Source organism: Biomphalaria glabrata, chromosome 2 (genome assembly GCF_947242115.1).
Source record: "Biomphalaria glabrata chromosome 2, xgBioGlab47.1, whole genome shotgun sequence".
Classification (NCBI taxonomy): domain Eukaryota; kingdom Metazoa; phylum Mollusca; class Gastropoda; family Planorbidae; genus Biomphalaria; species Biomphalaria glabrata.
The window spans coordinates 63,951,948-63,963,369 of NC_074712.1; the positions used below are offsets into that span (position 1 = coordinate 63,951,948).

Sequence of the window (11,422 nt, forward strand, 5' to 3'; positions counted from 1 at the left end):
TCTTTTAATAATATTCACTATCTAGATTCTATATATTGGCTACGCTATTTATTGTTTAATTAATTTATAAAAATAAATCTAGACTAGATTTAGATATCTAGATTTCGTCTAGAATCTACGTAGTATTTATTAAATCTCTAAGCCTCATAATTTTTATAGAGTCAAGCGCTTTTGTTTCTAAATTCTATCTCATTCAAATTATTTTATTTTGGCCTTCAAGAAGGTTTTGTTGTGAAAACAGCGACTCTTACTTTTTATAAAACTGTGTAAATCCAGTCATGGCTGTTTGGCAACAGGTTCTGGCACTGGATGCTAAATTCAATGCATATCGATCTCCTAACAATCCGCAATTCAGTATGTCTTCTGGTTTTTTGCAGCTTACCTAGTCTTAGGCTTTGTTTCTCATAAAGGCATTAGGAAATCACCATTTACACATAGATTATAATTACATATATATGATCATATAATTATAATCTAAAATTAAATTCCTACCATTATTATAAAATATTATTTCCTATTCATTGTAATATTGAAGCCTATTTTCATGATAAAGTAAAGTAAAAGACAAACTTTTAATTTTTTAAATTTATCATGATAATCATCTAGATCTAAATCATTTTATATACTAATATAGATAATCTAAATATTACACCAGACAATTGTCACTTGTGTTATAATTAATTAGACAATTATAGAGTTAATAATACTGTTAATATTAATAGAGTCTTTATTTTTATTATTATTAAATTTAAAGTTAAAGATCTAGAAATCTAGACTAACTATATAGAATAATATTACTATATTATATAAATTGTCTAGAATCTAAGCTAGATCTATTTTTATAATATGATTTACACTACTTTGTGTATAAGGAACTAGTTTTGATGTAATTCAAGGCTCTCAATTAAAAAGTTGTTCATATGAAATAAAATATTATAATTATGCACATTTAATTACCTACATGGATAATATAGTTGCTAAATAGGCCAAAAGTCACTCTTATTATGTTAACTTTGAAAACTTAGTAAAAAAAAACTCCTAGTCAAAACTTATCACCTCCAGTATATAGTATCTTGACTCATGTTGTTAGTTTTGAACAGGGTTAAAAAACAGACTTTAGGATTATAATTATATCCATTTGTTAAAATTCGTTTCTTATTGTTGCTACTTTGTTTTCCACCAGAGTTTTAATGTCTACATTAACTCAATAGCTCTGTTTCCGGTTAGGAAAAAAACATACAGGCCCTAAGCCAAGAGGGATAACCTAGAATTTAAAAAATCCTAAAAAATAACTATTTTGATTTGAAAAAATAATGAAATTTAAGATCTAATACTAATAACAGTAGTTTAGCTGGGGGGGGGGAGAATGGGAAAATCCCCACCACCACGCCCCCACTTGAGAAGGGCCCCAAATGAGTGTTTTTTACAGTAAAAATTAAATATTACGCAAAATGCAGGGCCCCCAAAGATGTCAAGCCCCCTGGGCCCCCAAGCGATGGAAAATTTCTAGCTACGCCCCTGACTAATTAATAAATAAAAAACTTTAAAAAATAAAATGATATGTCTAGTTTAAAGAACTATATTCTTTAAATACCTTTAGGATATAAAAAAAAAAGCTTTAAAAATACTAATTTTCCCACGTGGGGGCTTATAGACTGGAGCTATGGGCCTGTTCATTTGAAAAATTATTTCAGCTGTAAAAATCTTCCTGATTTTACTAAAAATAGAATCAGTAATCTCCACACTGATTTGTAATCACATTTGCAACAAGACTAGAAGAAATCTTCTATTTAAAAAGTTTAAAGCAAGTATATTGAATAGGGGATTTTAGAAACATCCTATTAAGGTTTAGGACTAAAACGAGAGAGCGTTTCCGACTGCAGAAGGAGCTAATGAGTTTTATTAAGACATTTTATTTTTATTTCATTGTTACAACACACTTCTCACTATCCTTCAATGATTATCTCCGATTAAGTTTCCAACTAAACTTTTATATTTCTTGTGCCACTGCTTATTAGTAAACAAGTCTATAATTCAAAAATGAACTAAATACTTTGAAATTAAACAAAAACATCACAATAAAAAATTAAAGAAAAAAAAATGTGTAATAACAGCATGTGGAGCGATATTTATGTAAATTTTATATTTTAGTTTTCTCATCTTTCTCACCTTTTTGTTGCACTTTTACTATGTTGTTGGCTGCCTGGTCTTGCGATATGCGCTGGACTGTTGTTTGGTCCTGGGCCTTAATGGTCCTTGGCTCATACCCTGCTTTCTGCGATCCCCATCATCCTGTAGGAGGTTGGGCCTTGGAAGTAGGTTATTTGAATATCTTCAATTCCAAAGGAACATCCGAAACATGTAAAAAAAAAACATTTTACAAAAATATTTATGTATTGTCTTTTTTGTTCTCCAAAGGAACATTATACATCAGAAGAAGGAGTCAATTGTTAAGGGAACATGCCAAAAATGAGGTATGCCTGAAAATAGTCATTACCTAGGTATTTGAAAATAGATAATTAGATGTGAATCTTAACATTTAATCTTTTTTAGCAAGACAAGTACTATTCTGTGTTTCTAACTTTCTTTTCTGGCTCCTTAAAATATTTTAATTTAGTCTACAAATGCACAGAAAAAAAAAAATGTGCATGCATGGCTTATATTTGCATTTTGAAAGCCTACCAAACTGAATGCATGGGTAGGTTGGGTTTATTGCGGTATTGCCTACTTTTGCTTTTTTTTTTTTTTTTTAACATATATTTTGTTTCTATAGTACTAAAGATTTTTTTTTATTAATAATATTGTTATTGCTCTTTATTACAGAAAGATGGGTCAACTAGAAAAGAATATCTCCATCTGAGAGCCCAACTTTTAAATTCTCGCTATGGTAGTCCAGCTTTTTCAGATCAAGGGCAAGTAAAACATGTCATTTTTTTAAATTAAATTTGCCTCCCTTCCTCCCCCCCCCCCCCCAACCACTCTCTCTTTCTCCCTATATATTTATATTTAATTTATATATTTAATACATAGCCTCTCTCTTTTCAGGAGCATCAAAAGTAGATCCTTTAGTCTGAGAAGTATTGGCAGGACCATAGAAGTATGTGTGACTTGTTGTTTAGTCTTTTGTTTCTTTTTACTTATACTTTACACTATTACGGAAGAAGTTTCTATATCCATCTTCTACATTGCAATATAGTTTTGAAATGATTAAAACTCGTTAGATAATCAGACATTACTTAACTGTTAAAAAAAAATGTTCAAAACTAATAGGGATTACATATGCATTAAAAAACAAGTCCTTCATTCTTCTTGTACTTGTGGCAAAATCCAGAACTATGCCCAAGCCTTTAAAAAAAAAGAGTTAGTTCCCCTTTCAGACCTTGTGATCCACATGGCCATCCCAATGACCAAACGCCATTACTTTTCTCCAACTAATGCCAGATACCCATTAGAGCTGGATGAACTCAGAGGCGTATAATAAATGAGAAATGGACGAGCTCTCATCCAAATCACGAGAAAGATGACGCTTACTATAAGCTATCACGACAAGACCACTGTCTAATCTTTCGACTCAGGACTGCACACAACAGAATGCGACAACACATGTACCGGAAGCTCAAAATTGGAACCAGTGAAATCTGCCCATGTGGAGAATCACCAGAGAATGCCGACCACGTTCTCCAAAACTGCTCTCTTTACCAAGAGGCCTGAATAAGACACTGGCCCAAAATACCCCAATAGAAAGAAAACTATATGGAGAGCTTCCTGATTTGGAAACCACTGCGCAGTTCATCTCATGTATTGGTCTTGTCATCTGAACACTCCAACATAACAATGAGAACGAAGAAGAGGCGTATAAAAATCCTGAAATTCAAAATTCCCGGCCTTCACAGAGATTCTGACCCAAGATCCATTGGTTCGCAGCCATGTGCTTTACCAATCAATCTGCAGGAAACATATCTTTAACGTTGTTTTTTTAAAATGTTTTCTGTAAATCACATGTTATTAAAGGTCTTAATATTCAAAATCCCATTTTTCACCAAAGCCCAGACCTTTACCACTCAGCCACCGATAAGAAATAGAGTTATAGAAGCATTTTCACTTTTACTCTCCATGCTCCACAGAGTTTAGAGTCCATGATAGCAGCAGGGGGTGACAACAGGAAGTTCTTTCACCACAGACGTCACATGAGCACTAGTTCCCTGAAATATTTGTACGAGGGCCCAATGAAGCATGTGTATGACAGTATTGAAGTGGTACCAACTAGTGTGGCTGAAGCCAGCAAGTAAGCTTGTAGTTTAACCTGACAAGTCTTTAATTGACCTGGCAATATTTTCTATGCAGAGATCTAATCCTTATTACTGGTACATTTATTGTAAAAACATTCCTGAAGCTATGATTCAGGCTATGTTATAACATCAATATCTATCAACAGAGCTATGGCAGGAGGTAAGAGTCTCTCGGAAAATTATGCCTTTACGGGGATGCACCACATATTTGATCAACATTCCAACGCAGGTTAGGGTGACATTTCTTTTTTTTTTTCTAGTGTTTCAGTCTGGGGTAATTTTTTTGACTTATCTGTTAGGGTTAATCTATGTGTGCTTGTGTATTCAGAAGTGTGCTTTCAGCAATAACAGTTTTACATTGCAGTTTGGTGGTGAATATGTTTTTAATTCTTCAGATCTTAAATGTGATCATTGTACCTAATTGTATGTCGAAGATCCTTGCTTAGGGGGAGAAAATAACAGAATTTCCCTTTAAAAAGTAAGTAATTTATTCCTTCAAGTAGAAATCATGAAAAGGTATTTAAAATCCATCATAGATTCACAAAAGTAGACCTAAGTCTTCAAACTTGTTTCATCTATTTATAAGTCTTTCAAACCGAAACTTTCAGTAGTGGAAATTGAAGCAAATTTTAGTTATCTCCCCTTGAATTACTTAAGTTTAAAAACTCGAAGCAACCTTGATGAGTAAACCTCTGACACGCAGATTGTTGTGAATGTATCTTTAGTTGGACATATTATTGTATGAAAACCAGTGCTAAAAGTTGTGTTTATGTGTTTAGATAAGCAAATGTTGTACTTGTGTTTAGTGGAGCAGGTTGTTTTCTTTGTAAGTAACAGTTAGATTGTATGCCCTTTACCATCATATGTCTGCTCACACACAAGTCTGATACAAAAATAAATTCAAAATAATGAATTTTCTCAATTATTATTTCCATTCCTGTCTTTTTCTTTAACTTGAATCTCTTTCGAAGTCTGGGTGATCCATTCTTTAATGTTGCCTTCCAATCACTTTCTTTGTCTTCCTCTTCATCTCTGCCCTGGTACTGTTCCCTGAAGGAAGGCCTTAGTAAGCCCTGAGGACCAAGGGATATTACCATGGTAAAATGTATTGTTTGATTATTTCACTTAAATATTGTAAAGAGTTGTTTTTTTCCTTTGACTGTATAAGTAAATTATGTAATATTTTGTTGATAGTTTTGGTAAAAGTGCAGGTATTTATGAGTCATAAAAATGTCACGATTTTATTAATTTTGTTGGATAATAAGTGACGTGTGTCAAGTTTGCTAACGATGACAGATCTAGAGTGGCATGCTCATCCTTGGATGGCACTCTTTCCATATGTCAGCTGATTCCTCCACCGGCCACCGTTATCTGTATGTTGAAAGGTCACAGCGCTGGGGTCACAGGTAATATGAATGTGAATTTTAATTAGTAGATTTAAAACTGGACAACAAGAATTCTAGTGGGAAAGTGGGAAACTTCTTTTTTTTTTTTAGCATAAATAATTAGCTCAATGCATAACATAGCTTAATTATGCTTCATATGAAAAGAGGATGCATTTCTTAATAAAAGTCAACGCATTTTGATATTTATGACAACTAGATCTTAAGCTAATAAATTGTTAAAACACTAAACATGAAAAAAATAAATTTTAAGTAATAAATTTCAAATATCCCCTCCCCCGGCTCACATTTTTTTTTTTGGTTTCATTCTTTTAAATATTTGTAGAATTAATAGTGATTATATTGATGATGTACTCTGCCATTTATTGCAGACTTTGTGTGGTCCTTGTCTAACGATGTCATACTGTCAGTTTCACTCGATGGCACGGCCAGGCTCTGGGATGTAGCAGCTGGCACTTGCATGAGAGTCATTGAAGACAGTCTGGGCTCTGAGCTGCTGTGCTGTGTGTTCCAGCCTTTAAATAACAACATGTTTGTCATATCCTTTGGCGTCATTTCATTTACTTTACGCTAAATAATAATCAATGCATTTTAAAACACATTTCTCAGTGATCTAGAAATATCACAGTCAGAAGATTTCTTCCTGCTGCAATTATGCAAATGTTCATTTGAAAACATCAACAACAAATTGTGCATTGCATTGCTCTTGAGATTTACCTTGAAGTGGTAGTACTTTGTCACATTGTACCTAGGAAGATGATGGTGGTACATTGTACCTTGAACAATGATGGTTGTACATTGTACCTAGGAAGATGGTGGTAGTACATTGTCACATTGTACCTGGGAAGATGATGGTAGTACATAGTCACATTGTACCTGGGAAGATGATGGTGGTACATTGTACCTGGGAAGATGACGATAGTACATTGTACCTGTGAAGATGATGGTAGTACATTGTCACATATACCTGGGAAGATGATGGTAGTACATAGTCACATTGTACCTGGGAAGATGATGGTGGTACATTGTACCTGGGAAGATGATGGTAGTACATTGTACCTGTGAAGATGATGGTAGTACATTGTCACATTGTACCTAGGAAGATGATGGTGGTACATTGTACCTGGGAAGATGACGGTCGTACATTGTACCTGTGAAGATGATGGTAGTACATTGTCACATTGTACATGGGAAGATGATGGTAGTACAATATCACATTGTACCTGGGAAGATGATGGTTAACATTTATAGGTCAACAATTTTTATTCAGATATAAGATGTGCTTTGTAGGTAGCAGGTCACAATAATTCTCAATGTTTAAAGCTGTATCAATTCAAGTTTTGGAATTCATACGTACATGCTTAATGCTTATATATGAATGTAAATTGTTTCGCTATAATATATTCCTTAACTGTTACTAAACAGGAAGTAGTCGAAGTCAGGTGCAAGTTATGAACATGTCCACGGGTAAAGGATATCGAGTGAGTCTCAGTAATTACATTTACACATGTAACAACATTCTAGATTCTCAGCGACATCTGATATTAAAGAAGACAGCTTAACATGAAAGAACAAAATTAGTTTACTTGTTTAAATAGGAAGAAATTTAAAAAAAAAAATGTTTTCAATTCCTCCTATATGGAGGATGGGTAATTTGAAAACAGCTGTAACTATTTTCCTAGAAATTTGAAAGTTTATGTATTTCCTTGGGAAAAAAATAGCTACCTAATTGACCACACAGTGAAAACTCTGGTTTGACCGTTATAATTTTCAAAATAAAGTAAAAGTGAAGCTACCCCATTCAGGAATTGTGGTCAGTGTGGGCAGATGACGGAAAGCTTGCCTGTTTTTATGACTAAGAGTTAATGAGTGCGCTATTCAACACCTTTACTTTGAGATACACATATATTTGAGTTCGGTCAACTGAGGGCATCTTGAAAACTCCCTAAATTCAAATTCCTAGTCTTTATCAGGATTTGAATTCACAATCTCTTGGTTCTTAAGCTTTTCCGCTTAGGCACCATGTCCTCTTTTAAGTAATTTAATCAGGGTGCAAACAATTTAACTGAAGCCTCTGTTTATGCTTGTCATTTTCATGGTGTTGTTTAGTCACATCGCTTACATGATTTTCATTTACCCATGACAGGGAGGTAGCAGCAAAGTGACGGGTCGAGTCAATGCCTTGACATTTGATGGCAGTGGCCATATCCTGTGGGCAGGAGATGAACGAGGTTCTGTTTATTCCTTTACAGTAGATGTGGCCACTGGAAAACTAACCAAAACTCGAAGGTACACAAGTCTCTTTTTTTTTTTTTTTTTTTTTTTAAAATCAATAAGAGAATAAGTCACTTCAATTTTTTCATATTTTTTTTTTAGTATTCCTAGTTTTACTGTTCAGGTTGTCACATTCAGCTTATTGAATTAATTTTATATCATGTTCCGGTGTATCCACAGGATGACAGTATCTGAGGGCCATCCAGTGACTAGTTTATCTGCTAGAGCCTGGATCAGCCGTGAAGCCAGAGACCCATGTTTACTGGTCAATTGTTGTGTCAATGCTTTGTTTTTGTTTAGGTGTGTAGATTTTACCTGTTTCATAGCACTTACAACATCTTATGTTTACATTTCTCTTCATATATTTGGTAAAGTAGATAAGGAATGATCTCATAACATTTTGACGACATGGCCTAAATTGTGCCGATGTGCCCAAAATCAAATCACATAACATTTTGTGATCAGGACTCGGGGGAAAAATCTAAAAGAAATAATGATCAGTAAAATAAATTGTTTTCTTAAAGCAATGTCAATCGTCTATAAATTTTGTTTAATTATTGAATTAAAATTGAGTTAATTTTTTAGGTGACGACAACAAAAAGGGTTATTTTTTAAATTTAAAAACTAAATAAAAGGTGATGAATAGGTTTTGTATACAATTTTAACAATGCTGCGTGCATATATTTTCTTTTGTCCATTTTTTTCAGGATTGTGTCTGAAGATGGAGCTCTTCAGTTAAAAAGAACTTTTCCAATCAAGCAGAGGTCACTGTGTGTCAAAAGTACATTTTGTCCACTAATGTCCTTCAGACAAGGAGCTTGTGTCAGTAAGTATAAAGGAGTCAGTCTTTCAATCAGTGTTTTTTTTTACACTTTAGCAATTAAAGTATTAGTTTTACAAGTAGATACATTTTCTGATAACAGTAGCTTCTTTTTCTTCGTTCTCATTGTTATGTTAGAGCGTTCAGATGACTAGACCAATACATGAGATGATCTGCGCAGTGGTTTCCAAATCAGGGAGCTCTCCATATAGTTTTCTTTCTATTGGGGTGTTTTGGGGCCAGCGTCCTATATGGGCCTCTTGGTAAAGAGAGCAGTTTTGGAGGACGTGGTCAGCAATCTCTGGTGATACTCCACATGGGCAGATTTCACTGGTTCCAATTTTGAGCTTCCGGTACATGTGTTGTCGCATTCTGTTGTGTCCGGTCCTGAGTCGAAAGATTAGACGTTGATCTTGTTGGGATAGATACATTTTCTGATACAGTAGCTCAAAAGGAGAGTAAAATACCTTCTGTTACGTCTTTTCATTGACCAAACAGTCAGAAAGAAACTGTGAATAAATTATTGTAATCTATGTTAACTCATTTGTCAATGAATCGTTTTTGTTTCAGTCTCTGGGAGCGAAGACATGTGTGTCTATTTCTTTGACGTCACAAAAGAAAACAAGCCTTGCGTGAACAAACTCCTGGGACACTCTGCCCCTGTCATGGATGTGGCCTTTAACTGTGACGAGAGCCTCTTGGCATCTTGTGATGCTAATGGCATGGTGATTATTTGGAAGAGGGAAGGCAAACAGGCAACACTATTTATATGAGCCAATCAAAATGAATTTTACATCTCACGTCTGCTTCTATGTTACATCTGTTTCATAGACTGGTCAACTTTATAAAATTCATAAACAAAGCGCTGCAGGGCCTGAACATACAAATCCTGGAACATGTTGGACTGATAAATAACCTACATATGCAGGTGATATGCATACTGACTATATTATTTGCAGTAAGTTGTGTTGAAATAAATATTTATTCCAGGAAAGCTAAGCCATTGTAAGCCAAACTGCAATTTTTTTAAGGATTTGTTGTAGTTTTAATGACTACAAGTATAACTTGCTGGAAATCAGTGTTTTCAAAATTACGTATGCAAATTAATGTAAAATGTGCAATATTTAATAATGCTTTGTGAAGACTAAACAGTCACTTGTGACTCAATGGCTGTGACTAATGTGTGCAAGCTCTTTTGTTTTGTGTACACACAGTTTTATGTAACTAGCTAGCTGTAACCTGTCATAGAACTAACTAGACTAATGGACTAATTGAATGTCATCATAATAAAAACACAATTTAATGTGGTGAAGACATTTATGTTTATATAGATATTGATCTTCATGATCACACTGTCTCATACATTATTTAATAGCTGTATCTTTCCATTGATACCTGATGAAGGTCAAGGTTTTCTATATATTCCTTTGTCCACTTTAGAAGTTCTTTTTGGAACTGAAGTAAAAGGTGAAATAGTTGTGCAGGTCAGAGGACACTTTCATTAACCATTGATGAATTGTTTATCTCCTAATAAAACTCGGAGAATTAAGTTGACTTGTATTCTTGGGGGGTGAGAAAATGTCCAGGCTCTTTTGTTGGGGCCAGTTAGGCTTTAAATTTGTTGGGGAAGATCAGTTAGGCTTTGAATTTGTTAGAGAAGACCAGTTTATCTGGCTGCCTGGTCATGCAGTTTGCATGCTGGTCTGTCGTTCGGGTTCAACCCTGCCTGCTCCCATCCCCAGTCATCCTGTGGTAGAAAGTAAATTATCTTCAACTCTGAAGGAACATCCGAAACAAAACAAAAACAAACATTCATTAGAGGAGACCAGTTTAGTTTTGAATTTGTTGGGGGAGACCAGTTAGGCCATAGAGTTAATGTCACTGGACGTCACAAGTACTTCTTTCAACACTGTCTAATGTGTTTATAAAGGCTAATTGTAAGCCTCTTGAGTCATATGAGAAGTTCCATGTAAAATATCCACAGAACTGTAGGTCTGTTGTTGGCTGCCATTAATTGTAAATAAAACTTTCAGAATCACTGATAGTCCTTGCAGAACAGAGAATATGGACAGAAGTGTATAAAGCTATTCCTGTGTCCTGGTCTCAAAAGCTAAACACATCTCTGATTTTTGTCTTTCTCAACCTTGGTTTGTTGAGTAACATCATGTAACAACAGACCTACAGTTCTGTTATTTTATGTCCTGAGAGACAATCATCTTTCCATTAGGACTAAAACAGAAAGATTAAAAACTCCTTTATCCAATAGTGTTACAAGGTCATCTGTTGTCATCGAGAACTACATAGAAGTCTAATTCATTAATTCATTAAGCGCTGGTTGTGAGTGTGTATGTGTTTGGTGTGTGAATGTTGTTAGTATTTGCATCTATAATGTTATTGTACAGTAGTTACGCTGAGGTGGTCAATTGTAGTCAAAATGAATTTCCATTTGATTGGACCAATAAAAATGATCTTATTTTATCTTGAGATCCATACATTTATCAAATGCATAATGTAAGTCAGTATAGTCATCATACTGTCAATGAATTAGGTTCGCAAAATGTTCATCAAATTGAACTACATAGGCTCTCTTCTAAACATCACTCTCCTCAACCAATGGATAAAGTTTTGTTCTATTG

The 11,422-nt window shown here is 34.4% G+C and overlaps 1 protein-coding gene across 1 annotated transcript; it reads left to right on the forward strand.

The window, feature by feature from the left end:
- Positions 1–145: 145 nt before the first annotated feature.
- Positions 146–11,374, forward strand: LOC106053775 (WD repeat-containing protein 13-like). Its single transcript, XM_056021926.1, has 13 exons — positions 146–354; positions 2,419–2,474; positions 2,824–2,912; positions 3,046–3,097; positions 4,125–4,285; positions 4,436–4,518; positions 5,555–5,695; positions 6,064–6,230; positions 7,114–7,173; positions 7,839–7,981; positions 8,147–8,266; positions 8,674–8,792; positions 9,357–11,374. Exons 1-13 carry the CDS (start codon positions 279–281, stop codon positions 9,557–9,559), a joined length of 1,470 nt encoding a protein of 489 aa, XP_055877901.1. The 5' UTR covers positions 146–278; the 3' UTR covers positions 9,560–11,374.
- Positions 11,375–11,422: the final 48 nt, after the last annotated feature.

Bases quoted from the DNA above. Each gene is read 5' to 3' on its own strand.
- LOC106053775 (XM_056021926.1), top strand. From the start codon at position 279: ATGGCTGTTTGGCAACAGGTTCTGGCACTGGATGCTAAATTCAATGCA. The intron at 4,286-4,435 runs GTAAGCTTGTAG...ATCTATCAACAG, and splicing joins AGTGTGGCTGAAGCCAGCAA to AGCTATGGCAGGAGGTAAGA. The intron at 6,231-7,113 runs ATATCCTTTGGC...AACTGTTACTAA, and splicing joins TAAATAACAACATGTTTGTC to ACAGGAAGTAGTCGAAGTCA.